Source organism: Podarcis vaucheri (assembly GCF_965113315.1).
Source record: "Podarcis vaucheri genome assembly, chromosome: 1".
Taxonomy (NCBI): domain Eukaryota; kingdom Metazoa; phylum Chordata; class Lepidosauria; order Squamata; family Lacertidae; genus Podarcis; species Podarcis vaucheri.
Genome location: NC_138759.1, coordinates 28,577,185 through 28,590,833, shown reverse-complemented (window position 1 = coordinate 28,590,833; position 13,649 = coordinate 28,577,185). Strand labels below are relative to the sequence as shown.

Sequence of the window (13,649 nt, the reverse complement as noted above, 5' to 3'; positions counted from 1 at the left end):
CCACCCACCCCACTCGTGTTCCTTGGCCCTTGAGTGTTTTTACTTCCCTCCCCACTTAAAACGTGGTTACAAAGCATGGATCCACATGGATCCTCAGGATTTTTGCATTGGGCTACCTTAAACTCACCATCAGATCACATGTCTGTGGCCACAGCATGAACCACAAAAATCATATATCCACTGTTTCGTTTAGAATATTTTTTTTCTTGTTTTCCTCCTCTAAAAACTATGTGCGTGTTATGGTTGGGTGCGTGTTATAGAGCGAAAAATACGGTAACTATGATAAAAAAGCCATGTTGACTGTTCTTTGGAAATAAACAGATTTTTGCATATCTTTACACTTAAACTTCTCTAATGCTCTTCTAGATCAATGTTCTTGAGGTGGGAAATCTCAGAGTTTTATACACATTCACTTTCCTTGTACTCAGTCCCATGTTTAAGACCATAACAGCGCAATCTTATATCTTCAGCTGGCTTTATTCTCATATAAAGAGATTGCAACTAAAGAGGCTCTGCAGACTCACAAGCTGCTTGCCTCTTGCCACAAGCCTTCCCCTTATAAAGCTAGAACTGGTGCAAAGCAGCCCTACGATTGAGCTATGAAAAGCAGACTTATTCCTTAAGTAGGCTCAACATTTTGTACAAAATTAACAAGTCTTACTTTTCCTCAGCAAGATCTAACAAGCTGAAAAACAGCCTTCCATTCCTACCCCTAAAGTTCAAATCCTCATAAATGCCAACTGGTCTTTAAACATTTGAAGATTCTCTTTTTGCCAGTTTTGTTTAGACCAAATTTCCATGGGAGGTTGTGGACTCTCCTTCCTTGGAGTTTGTTAAGGAGGGAGAGTTGTTGAGCTTTTTTTGCCCAGACACTGCTGCTGACTGCAGTATTCTGGATATGTCTGGGAAATTCCGGACGTATGGCAACCCTGGATCTTTAGTTGAGATTCCTGGACTAGATGACCCATCCAACTCTATCAATTCTATAGCCCTGTGGTGAATGCAAGGAATGAAAGGGGGTTGACTACACAGCTAAACAAAGCAGTACCACTTTAAACCTGCATCAAAAGGGAATATTAGCAATTCTGATGCCACAATTCCATACCCTTACTTATTCCAGCTTTATGTTCTATAATGAATAGAAACAAACTTCGAAGAGAATTATTGGATCGTCTACCACTGAAACTGATGCAACCCAAGGAATAGTATTTGTCACCATTAATTGACTGAATAAACTACGTCAAGCCAGTGAAAAGCTGAGACCACAAGCCACTATTTCCTAGTATTCTTGAGAAGATTTACCAGTTTTACTCTTAATTTTTAAAATTCAACTTGTGAAAAGTTATAAAACTTCAATTACACAGCTCAAGCAAAAGAGTATTCTTAAAGGGAAACACAAGCCCAAAACTTATTTTTTTTATTTAGTCATTAATTCACTTTATCTTGCACAGGGCAACCCAAAGCAACTTATAACCAACCAACCAAAAGATTACCTGCTTTTTGTGCTTCTACCTCTTCCAAATCCTTATTTAATAGGGATGACAGTTCTAGAGAATTTAGCTCCTCCAAAGTTCTTTCCTTTTCCTCCTCTTGGCTTCTGAAACTCTCTCCATCTTCAATGTGAGACTCAGGTTCATCAGAGTCAATGAAGATCTGACCTGCTACCACATGGGTTCCAGCTGAATGGTCTTTCACTTGTTCCTCAGAAGGCAAGGTTGTCTAGGGAATGAGCAGCAGGGATAATTAAGTAGATAAAAGCTTCTGATCACCTCTCATATGCAGAAGATTTTTGACAAATGCAAACAAAGCTGGGGTTTTTCATATTTAGGCGTACACTAAATGCATGCAAAGAGTCAAAGGATTTGAGCATTCTTCTTATTTTGAGTATGTGCCCTGTTCACTCACTCAGACTTACTTTCAGAATCTAGTCTATTGATTTAACATGTAAACCTGTTCTCTACTCACAGCAGCTCATCTATTTCCTACTACACTATCCTACCCCAGCCCCAAATTTCTTTTGGTGAGATCAGATTATGACCATTTTCTTGTGCAAAAGAACTTTGGTTTCTCCTCTCCACCCTCAAACCCCTGCACCCCCCCCCCCAAGATCTGCTCTGGAGGGTATCCCAACCTGCCATAGCAGGGATATCTGGAGGGTTTGGAAGACAGAATGAAGAAGACTCTTTGCACTACTGGATGTCCATTCATGCAATGCTGGATATTGCCCACCATTTTTTAAAATCCAAGTTGAAATTACTGTTTCTGCTCCATGTCATGGAGCAATTATGATTATAGTCTAAGGTACTTGTGTGTATGTATGTATATTTATTGCTCTTTTTACATTCCACCTAATAATTCTTTTGTCACCTGTTGGTAACTGGAAAATTCATATTGGTTTTCATCAGCAAGAATCACACACAGAGATTCCGTACTCACCTTTGATTCAAAGGGCTCCTCTTGAGTTCCTTCCTCATCTGCAAAATTAAATAGTACTTTAATATAAGTTAGAAGGAACAAAGGCACCTAAATTTTATTGAACAGAACGGGAATCTCCTGGAAAGTATCAGCCACACAAAGCCTCTGTTTAAATTTGTAATTTTTTACAATTTCAAAAACAAAATATCTGAACAAATCATGCTCTCATCAAAAGCGTGGTAGAACACTTATTCTCCCATCCCAAATGTCACTCCACAGTTTAAGCTGCTTGTAGATATTGGTATCTTTTATTGGCACCTGATCTCTGCAATGTATAAAATATATTCTAGAAATAATACACTGTATAATAGACAAGCTCTTAATTTTATAGCTCTACTAATCATAGGTAAAGGTAAAAGGACCCCTGACCGTTAGGTCCAGTCGTGGACGACTCTGGGGCTGCGGCGCTCATCTCGCTTTACTGGCCGAGGGAGCCAGCGTACAGCTTCCGGGTCATGTGGCCAGCATGACTAAGCCGCTTCTGGCGAACCAGAGCAGCGCACAGAAATGCCGTTTACCTTCCCGCTGGAGCAGTACCTATTTATCTACTTGCACTCTGATGTGCTTTCGAACTGCTAGGTTGGAGGAGCTAGGACCGACCAACAGGAGCTCACCCCGTTGCGGGGATTCAAACCACCGACCTTCTGATAGGCAAGCCCTAGGTTCTGTGGTTTAGAGAACAGTGCCACCCGTGTCCCAGAAGAGCCAAAAAATAGAAGATCTCACAGAAAGGACACTGATAACCTAAGATGAGCTTTCTGAATCAGGCTGGTGGCCCATCTAGTCTAGCATCCTGCTCTTACAGTGATCAACCAAATGCTCTGTGCTGTGTATAGAAATACTTTCTTTTTATCTTATATTATCTGTTTTCATAAAGCTTGCAGGTTAGCAGTGAGAACTTTGGTTTCGTTTTACTTATAAAAGTTAAACCTGATGCTTTAATTAATGCCAAGCCAGTCATTTTGAGTCTTCATGGAAGAGAAGCGGGGTGGGTGGGGGTGGGACCATACCACATTATTAGAAGTCACCTAGTGGCAGACAGTGCAAATCCTAAGTAGATACGATTTCATCAAGATTTTTAATGAGTAGTTCTGCTTGCACTGGAAAAAACCCTGCTAGAGAACTGCAATGACGATACAAGGTCTATTTTTCTTTGAAAATTTATTTGCTTTACAACTATGAAACTGAAGTGATTATGTACTAAATTCCATATATAAGCAGACTAATATTAAGAAGATGTATAGAGAGAAAATACCAGGTTACAAATAATTTTCAACGGAACCCACTGAACCACCAGAACTGGTAAGTGTATTTTCATGTGTATCTTTAAGAGTGAAGCAAGCAGTGTTTCATTCTCATTGCATCATGTTAACATCTCTCTAAAGAAACAAGCTCTATATTAAGTTGTAGACAAACACAGCTGATTGTTAGCAAATAGATGTTCTTTCCAAAGCAAGGAGAAAAACAGGTCAAGTTTGTTTAGTTGTTTTTTTTAGTACTTATACAGTTTCTCCTTTAAGTTCAACAATTGATTGATATGTGAAACAAAAATTGGTGGAGAAGGGCTCATTGACTCTGTTACCGTTCCCAGCATTAAACTCCTAGAAAACAGATTGACATTTTATCTGCCTAACAAAAAAGTAAATTTCTTTTAAAATAATGTGAGGGACCCTATAATTATGAATATTGATATATGGCTAATTGGAAGCTTACTCTGCTCATATTTATTTTGACTTTCCATTATATGTTTTGGGGAAGTGGTTTGTCCATCTATGGGTTAAGGTGCTTCTTTAGCCTCTGAAGGTATTGTTGCCCAATTTGGTATGATGAGTCCAAACTGTGGCGTTTGAGACAACTCTGTTGAGACCGTCACCCCACCCAATTTGGCACAATAGTTCCTGAAACGTAGAGGTGATCTATATTTGGTTACCATCATATGACATTTTAATTCCAGATGGTGGGCTAAAACTTTCAAAGCTGAGAAGTATCTGTTCTGCATTCTGGATAGCAGTATGATGTAACATGCTCATTCCCATCAGTGTTCTTACACTTGCAATTACAGTGGTACCTCGGGTTACATACGTTTCAGGTTACATACGCTTCAGGTTACAGACTCCGCTAACCCAGAAATAGTACCTCGGGTTAAGAACTTTGCTTCAGGATGAGAACAGAAATCATGCTCCAGCAGCGCGGTATGAGCAGCAGCAGGCCCCATTAGCTAAAGTGGTCTTCAGGTTCAGAACAATTTCAGGTTAAGAACGGACTTCTGGAATGAATTAAGTACTTAACCTGAGGTACCACTGTACTTGTAATGTCTTCCTGGTTTTTGTTTGAAAATGAGATTTAAAATATTTTACAACAACAACACCACCACCTGAACATACTGTAACCATATTTGGCATGAAAGTAACAGGGCTGTGCACTGGATTCGGCCAAAGCCCACACTGAAACAGGCTGATCTGGGCTTGGACCAAATTGAGTCAAGATAACCCCAGGTCAAGTCTGTTGGCTTTTTGCAGTTTGGCAGCGCTGCAGAGAGCTTGCTGGGGAGACCATGCATTAAAAAGGGACTCAAAAATAACTTAAACAAGGTTTTAATTACAAAAACAAAAACTCCTTTTACACTAAATACATTAACTAACAAACATGACCCAACCACCAACCCATCCCCCAGGGTAATGGGAGAGCTAGGTGCTGCTCCTTATATACTACATCCAATTATTGACACAGCTTAATCAATACAACTCAGCAGCACTTGCTATGTTTCACAGCTGTAAAGCTGGGTCTCGTTATTTTGCTCTGGCCCTTGCTCTGGCCCCTTAAAGACATACACATCAGGTGGAACAATGATGAACCTTTACATTTAAAGAAACCATTCAACAAAGTCACCTTGAGCAATCTGGGACTGGGTGGGAAGGAGAGTCAGCCAGCATCTGCAAAGGGCAGCCCAGGACTTTCAAGGAGTTCTGACTGAGTGTGCCTCTTCCCAGCAGGGGAACACACACACACACAGGGTCAAACTGAACTGAACTGAACCCTGCACAAAATAGCTGCTGGGATTTGCAGGAAGAGAAAACCTAACCCCAGAATCAGGAGAGGAGAAGAGCTGGCTACTGTCCCTGTGCTGAGCCAGTGCCAAAGGACAGTCAATCTCTGGCCTCCAGGGTGATGGTGACATCTGATGTTAGTGTCAACTAAGGGGTGAGTGAGTTGGTCCAGCTTCAGTGGTTGCTTCCCATAACGCAGCAGCAACAACTGTTGGGCAAGTGGCAGTCATAGAGTGGGAGAAGGTGGCACTGTTGGCTGTGGAAACAGCTGGGGCCTGAACCACACTGAGCAGGGATATGTTGGGGGCAACAATGTGGGAATGGGGAATGCCAGAATGGGGATGCCAAGCAGGCCTAGTATAGAAGCTGAGCATGGGCAGCAGTACTGTAGGAACTGCACACCAAGGGTGCAGTCCTAGTAGCTGCAGGGGTCTGCTTTGCAGGGATCCTTCTTGCTTGGAATGTGTTTAAGTAGCATTCAGAAGCCCTGAATCCACCTGCTCTGTGTAGTGTGGTCAGGAGTAGGGTGAAAAGAGATGTTCCCCAGGCTAGGTTGGGAGCTTGGATTTCAGGTTTGTGTGTGTTTGTCTCTGTCGGAGAGCTCTTTTGTGGGTGGCGAAGCAGTGGAGACATCTTGAAATGTACGTTGCTGTTTTAAAAAAGTCCAACAAAAAAACCAAACCTGGAACAAAATTAGGCAAATTACCTCTAAAGTCAAAATAGCTAAGGTCTCTGATTCCTGATTTCCAGGAAGTGCCATAAACTTTCTCAAGGTTGAAGAGACAGAAACTAGATGTCCTTGTCCCTGAAAGGCTTTATGAGCAGACTTCCTGCTGGATCACATGACTGATGCTTTCAAAACCCATCTTGGGTATTTGTCAGCATGTTATTACAGTATTCAAGGAAGCCTATGACAAATTGACTATACACACACTCTGGAATATCTAGAGCCAATTCCAGATTCCAGTCTTGTCTTGAACTGTGCACTTTTGCCAACTGGTCTTTTAAAACATACTTTGAGTGAAATCTAAGGAAGTCAAGTAGACCGACTGAAATAAATAAACTTGAACTTAAGTCCATAGATTTCAATTGGCTGACTCTGAATACAATTTAGTTGGCTATCACCCTGTGTGTTTAACTTATGAATTGCAAAATGCAAGGACTGTAATGTAAATCTACAGCCACACATAAAAATGTGTTATTTTGTGGCAAAAGGTTAGCATAAAAAACCTCATCCCAAAGTTAATTACTGTATGCCAACCAAAACTTCACAAGTGTTAAAATGCTTGTGCTAGAAGACAGGAGGATGACACATTACATGCAGAACCACTTGCATTCATGTCATGGAACTTCTCCACCCACCATACACCAACTGCAGCCATCCTCACCCTCACAGATCTGTTCTGGAGATTCTCTCAACCCTCCAGAGTAGATTGGGGGATGAAGGGGAGAAGAGAGAAGTGAAGTTCCATTGCATGAGCAGCAGTTATTGTTGGATACAATACTGTCCTTTTTAGTGTCTTGGTCATTGTAAAAGATAAAAAGAGAACCCTGAAACACACTTCCTGCATAAAACTACTAGCCACATTGGTTGATTCATTTCTTTTGCTTCACAGAATTGATTATTCTAAAAAAAATACTTATGGGAAAAGTCCAGATGGCGAGTTTAAAACAGCTAATCATATCTTTTGTTGAGATAAGTTGCCAAGTAGCACAGAAAATTGCTCACAGTACTAGTAATTCATAGCTGGCAATGTTTCCCTTTTTAAAAGGGAAATTCCCTTATTCCAAATAGGATTCCTCACAAGAAAAGGAAAAAGTTGACAGCTATGCTAGTAATTAAAACTTCCACATTAAGTTGTTTAACAGGATGGGAAAAGAAAACGACCAATGAATCTTTAGGCTGAGATAAAACTATAAAATTGAGCTACCGTGCATATGAAAAAGGGGTTAGTGTTCTGGTTTTAGCAACATACATGCAGTGGTGTTGTTGCAGTGTAAAATACACTCAAAGGTACACTATGCATTCAAAATAACCAGTTACTTGCAACCGCTGCCGCTGGGTTAGCTATTCAATATGCAGACACTCTCCAACCCCTTATCTTTCCTCAGCTACATGCTCATCCAGACATTATCTCTATACAAAGATCTGCATTAACTGCCAATCTGAAATTCAAAGGGTTACTTTTCATATATAAAACTCATAACAGCATGGAACCATTTACTTTAGGATTGCCTTACCCCATAAATGCTCACTTTGATCTGACACAAAGTGCTATTCTGCGCTTGTAAGGAATCACTTTCATTGTGACACTCTGGAACTGCCTGTACACTGACCTTAGGCAGGTGTATGCATCTGCTGTATTGTTTTCAGTGCCTACTAAAAACTTTTTTGTTTGGGCAAGTCAATTCAGATATGTAACACTAACATGTATTTTAATACATTGTTTAATACATTTCAACTACTGATCTTATTTATAATTTGATTTTTGCTGGATTGTTTTTAACTTTGACTTTTATTGCTAACTTTAATGCATATTTTATTTTATGTAAACCACGAGAGGTTTTTACAATTACGTGGTATACAAATTCCATTAAATAAATGAATAAAGCTGTACCCCACTGACCAGTGTTATGAATCTCTGAGTGCCACCTGTTATGAGTATCCTATTCATTTGGGCTCTTTGCTGCATCACCAGCAAGCGAATTCACTGCCTCTTGGCAGCTCACCCACAGGAACAAATGAACCAGAGAGGCATATGAAGTAATCACTGGGGTGCCAAAATTCACCTACATAAGTATGCGGGAGTAAAATCCAATGTCTTTTCCCATGGTCCAAGCAAGGCAGCTTAGTGGCTTACCTGCTATGTGAAATCCCCTACAGTCCAATAGTCTAGGGCCTTCTCTCTCTTCTGCCCAAGCCATAGACACAACCCTTATTTAAATAGAATATGGGCTACAAGGAAAACCCTGCCCATATACACATTCCACGTGTGCACTTTGTCAAGTTTAAATACACTTGCCTCCCTGACACTCACCACCAATCTATTAGCATAGAACGTTAACATCTGTTAGGGAGTGGGCAAAGGCAAGAGGGCTCTGTTACTTTGGGTAAGTGGCAAGTGTAGGTAAGTGACAGGCATTATGCATGGGAACTAGAAGAAAACACCTTCAGTCAACTCATGAAATGTCAAATGTTCTACTATGCTGCACAACATAAACCCACCTGAGTCAGCATGAGCGTGTGTGTATGGGACGTGGAAGAGAAGAAAGGCAGAAATATTTCAATTTAAAAGTAATTTAGGAGACAGAAGAAAAGCAGCATTGGGCCAGCCATGGCCCCAAAGGTTGCATCTCTTGGTCAACCAAGATACAACAGTCCCATTTTATTCACACATCTGAAGTATCTTCGCCCCACTCGCTAGCCCGAATCAGCGCACAGAGCTCAATTAACAAGACCTCTCCTTCCCTCGGGCTTACAATCTACCGCAAAACAAAAAAAGGGGGAGGCGGCAGCAAACTCAGGCACTAGTTTTTAGTTCCCTAGCGATCTACGGCAGGGTAGGTGCAAGCCAGCAAGCAGCTGCATGCAGCAGCAGCAGCAGCTGCTCCTCCTTCTCCGGGCAATGGATGAGAAGACCAGGCTGGTCTCCCCCAACTATTCCTCTCCAAATTCACCGGGAAGCACAATGCCAGGTGCCCTACGGAGCATGACATATGGCGAAGGTGAAGCCTAATTTGACAAGGCACCGTACAAGCAATTTCAATGAGGGTGATGCTGACCCTGCAAGACAGGCGGGGGTGGGTGGGGGTGTAACGGGGGGGGGGGGGTTCCCCCTGCTAAAGCCCCCCTCCCTCGGCCTCCCTCTCAGCCCCTCTGTGGGGAAGGCCGCCCCCCCGCCCTCTCCCAACCGCCTGTCACTCCCTCCCCCTCCCCAAACTCGGCCCCAGGAAGGCGAGGCCCCGCCAGGAGCGCCATTACTGACCAGCAGCGGCAAGGCCTGGAGACGATAACAACAACAACAACGCCGCTAACGCCGCCGTGGCCCACAGCAGCAGCGGCGGCGGCGCCGCGACCCGCCTGGCCGGCTCCATCCCTGTCTCCGAGGGTTCCTTCCCCCGCCGCGAGAAGAGACACCAACGCCGCTGCGCCGTGAGGGGAGCCCCGGCTCCCGCCCCGCCCACTCGAGCAACCACGCGGCCAGCCAATCGCGCGCCACCGCCTCAGCAAGCCGCCCGCGCCAAGCCGGGCTCCTAGTGGCCAGCCGCCGGCGTCGAAGAACGCCGCGGTCCCATTGGCCGAGCCGTTCCTCGACATGGCCTGTCGGAATTGGACGAAAAGCCGCCGAGGCCGACGCTGCCTGCCCGCCCGGCCAATCGGGTGCGGAGGAGGAAGCCCCAAGGTTCGGCGCCCAAAGAGATTTTGTACGGAAAGCATATTGCTTCCGGTTTCCTACCGAAGTTCCCCACCCATGGGAGCCCGGCTAAATTAATGGAAAGCCGTGAGCCATGAAATATACCGCTGCTGAAGAGCACGGCATCTAAAGGGAGCCTCTAACCCTCTCTTGTTTTCATGCGGGTACCTGCACTGGTGTCCTTCCACCACTTCTGCCCCTTACATGGAGGCTCCGACTAAGAGCAATCTTGAACCGGAAGTATATATCAAGGATATTGAGACTATAGCCCTTTGATCACGCGGAGACCTCGCCTAACACAGGCAGGGCAATGCGAGCAGCAGGAACAGGAAGAACTACAATAGCCAGAAGGCATTGTGCGAAGGCGCGCGAGTGTATCGAACGCGTCCATCCAGGATACCCTTCCCAAAGGCCACGTTAAGGAAACTACATTACCCACAATGCCTGCAAATAATTAGAGAAACGAAGCCATAGAGACACAAAAGTTTAGAGTCAAACTCCGTCGCCCATAGAGATAAATATGTAGAGTGATACACCCACTGTCTGAAGCTGCTTTCTCTGAAAGCCTGGTTCTGAGCTCATACCAATAATAAACTTAGTTGGTCTCTAAGGTGCTACTGGAAGGAATTTTATTTTTATTTGTTTCGACTACGGCAGACCAACACGACTACCTACCTGTAACTGGTTCGGATCTAGTGAGGCTTGAAGTGACACCTTTCTAGGAATAATGAATAGTGAATTATCACCTTTCCTTGGGATAATACAGCATGCTGTCGTCCCCCGCCTCCCCCTCAAGGTAGTAGCAAAGGCAGAAGTCCACACTCTTTGCTTCTTCGGTATTTTTCATGTAGGGAAATATGCCCCTCCCCTTTAGTTTTGAATAGTTCACATTTCCCTTTCAGTGAAAATGGAAATATACTATATTTCATTATTAGCCCCTTGTCGCAGGTGGGCGGTGGGAGCTGTCCGCTGAGTGCGAAGGCAGTTAGCCGTCCACTTCAGACGTTCGTGCTAAACACGCAAATATTGGAGGGAGGCAGCCAGCGCCCTATGCATTGGGCTGCGCGCCTAGCCCCCTCCAACATACATTTGGCTATCTGAATACCAGGATGAATGCATGCAAATGCGTGTGGTTTTATCCATTTGCTGAAGACTTATTTACTCAAGAATCTGCTACTGTTATTACTTAGCATTTAGTATTTGCGTTCTACCGTATTTTTCTGGCATTATTATTATTATTATTATTAATACCCTGCTCATCTGGCTGGCTTTCCTCAGCCCCTCTTATTGTATTGAAAATCACCGTGTGAAATATACTCAGAGTCGCAAAGTGATTTCATGCTCTTTATTCAGCTCAGAGTGGTGAGGAGGAATGAATGAAAGTCCCCTCACAGTATCTGCTTTATATACATTATTTACACAATGGGCTGCACATGATTGGCTAATTCCGGAATTCTACTGTAAGCCAATCAGGTTGTGGATTCACTTCTATCTGGAGCAGGATTGGGTGGTTCCTGCCAACCACTGAGCCGCGATGACGTCAGTGGGCCGCGCCGCCTCGCCCTGGCACGGTGTGAGAGCCCCGGCTAGTGGCGCGAGCTTCGGAATAAGTGGGATCCGCGTGCGCGAGACCGAGATCGCGGGTAAGGAGCTCAGCCCTGGGCAGGAGGAAGCGGGGCCACGCGTGCGGGCCACATCCCCACAGAGAGCGAGCCTCCCCCGGCCCACCACTCCGGGCAGGTCCACTCGCATGAGGGGGCGGCGATGGCGACGGCCGGCAGCTTGCCTGCAATGCCATCCCTCGAGCAGGCGAGGAGCCCGGAGGCTACCAGATGCGAGTCCTCTTTCCCACCCTGCTCGGGAGTCCAGAGCACTTGGTCGCATTCAGGATCTAGAGTGGGGAAGCGGGGCTTGTGTCTGGGCTGGACACATTGGGCTGCCTGTGCCGCTCGACCTGCGGGGAGAAATCAGGGTGAGAGTCACGACCGTGAGGCAGGGCTGCCAAGTGTGGCAGAAGAGGACACGGCCGTCGCACCTGTCCTTAGGTAGGAGCTTCTTCTGTGTCGACCTGCTGCCCTAAAGTCTTGGCTTTTTTCTTGGCTTTTTGGCGGTTGGCACAGAAGGAAGGCAAGGGGGAGGGGGAAAATTGAAACTTACACTTTCGTGCGTCCCTCCCGGTGTGACGCTGCGCGCTGACGTCACGGGGCTGTAATGGTGGTGTGCCTCGAGATTTTTTTCATGAAACAAGTGTGCCTTTGCCCAAAAAAGGTTGGGAAACACTGTAGTAGAACACTTCCTTTCAGAAGCCGGTGCATATTTACTGTTGCAGAGAAGAAGAAGAAGAAAACTTCAACAGTGAGGGTTTGTCAACTTTTCAACCAGTCCCTGTAGCTGGATCTGCAGCCACTATCAAGCAACAGCCCCCCCCCCCCATGCTGTGATCAAACTACAATTAAAGGCACAGCAATGAGGGCTGGTCAGAAAGCTGCAACTCCACATAGCACAGCCAGAAATGAGATTTTGGCATTTTGTAACGGAATGGTGCGCGTGAGGTCAAATGAACATAAAAAGAGGCCTGCTGGATCTAGCCAATGGCAAATCTGGTCCAGCATCCTGTTCTCACAGTGGCCAGCCAGATCCCTATGGGAAGCCCCCAAGCAGGACATGAGTGCAGCAGTGACCTCCCCACTTAGTATAGAGAGGCACAGTGCCTCTGACAGTGAAGGTGCTGCAGGTGGGAGAATAGAGCTGCTGCAGGTACACGTGGCTGCCCCTATTTCCATCTGTGAAGTCTTGCAGCTATTAAAGCCTCAGGGACCCTGCAAGAAAAAGAGGTCTGCTTGTAGCATAGCAGCAATTTCCCCAAGTTGATATCTACAAATCAGAGGAAGAAGCTAGGTTGGTATACCGACAGCACAGCCCTATGCATATTTACTCAGAATAAAGTCCTCTTGATTAAATGGAACATGCTTCCAAGTGTATATGCCATAGACACTGTATGGGATTGAAGCCTATCCATTGCCTGAGGCCTAGAAAAGGCTGGTTCTCATCTTTAATGCTCTCCCTAACCACTGATTATCGTGCCAACTTTTATATGAGCAATTCCCCCCCCCCCCCGTTTGTTTGAAATGAAATAGTACTGTGTCTTCTGACTCTCAGTTCTTCGGCGATTGGCAGTGGCAGGCAAAGCTCCAGGCTGCATATATTGTGGGAAATAATTATTTAATGGGAATCTATCGCTGAGAAAATAAACAAACATCTATTAAGCTTTGTGGAACAAGATCTCATATTTGCTAAGCAGAGTAGCAGGGATTTTTATAGTTAGTGCACAGATAATTTTATTGTTTCCTCTCAATACGCTGAGCTCCTATAAAAGTGTGTGTATTAAACTGAGTGAAATTAATTAGCCGGCAGGACTGAAACACATTGTCAAATGGGCTTGAATTAACTAGTTCACAAAAGCAGAGGAATTACTACTCAACATCCATATTCACTGAGCAAGGTGGGGCAAGGGGAGGCAGCACAGAGATAAGGTAAAACAGAAACCAGTTATCAGCAACATGGACGTTGTAGGGAAAAGTTGGGGGATGCTTCTCCCAAACTTTACACTTGAGCTGTTGGAGTATGATTAGTTTCATTGCCTCCCACTGCCCCCCCCCCCCTAATTTTTGGAGCCTACATTAACAACATTGAGGCCACTCAAGGTGGAAGA

At 44.7% G+C, this 13,649-nt stretch overlaps 1 protein-coding gene across 1 annotated transcript in view; it reads right to left on the bottom strand.

Moving 5' to 3' along the window:
* SEL1L (SEL1L adaptor subunit of SYVN1 ubiquitin ligase) overlaps nucleotides 1-9,960 on the bottom strand; it is a gene marked incomplete at its 5' end in the record, with an annotated part of 38,689 nt that extends 28,729 nt beyond the window's left edge. Inside the window, 5 exon segments of the mRNA XM_082191810.1 lie at nucleotides 1,494-1,719; nucleotides 2,437-2,474; nucleotides 9,509-9,703; nucleotides 9,706-9,879; nucleotides 9,882-9,960. Coding sequence (XP_082047936.1) covers nucleotides 1,494-1,719; nucleotides 2,437-2,474; nucleotides 9,509-9,703; nucleotides 9,706-9,879; nucleotides 9,882-9,960 — 712 coding nt within the window.
* Nucleotides 9,961-13,649: the final 3,689 nt, after the last annotated feature.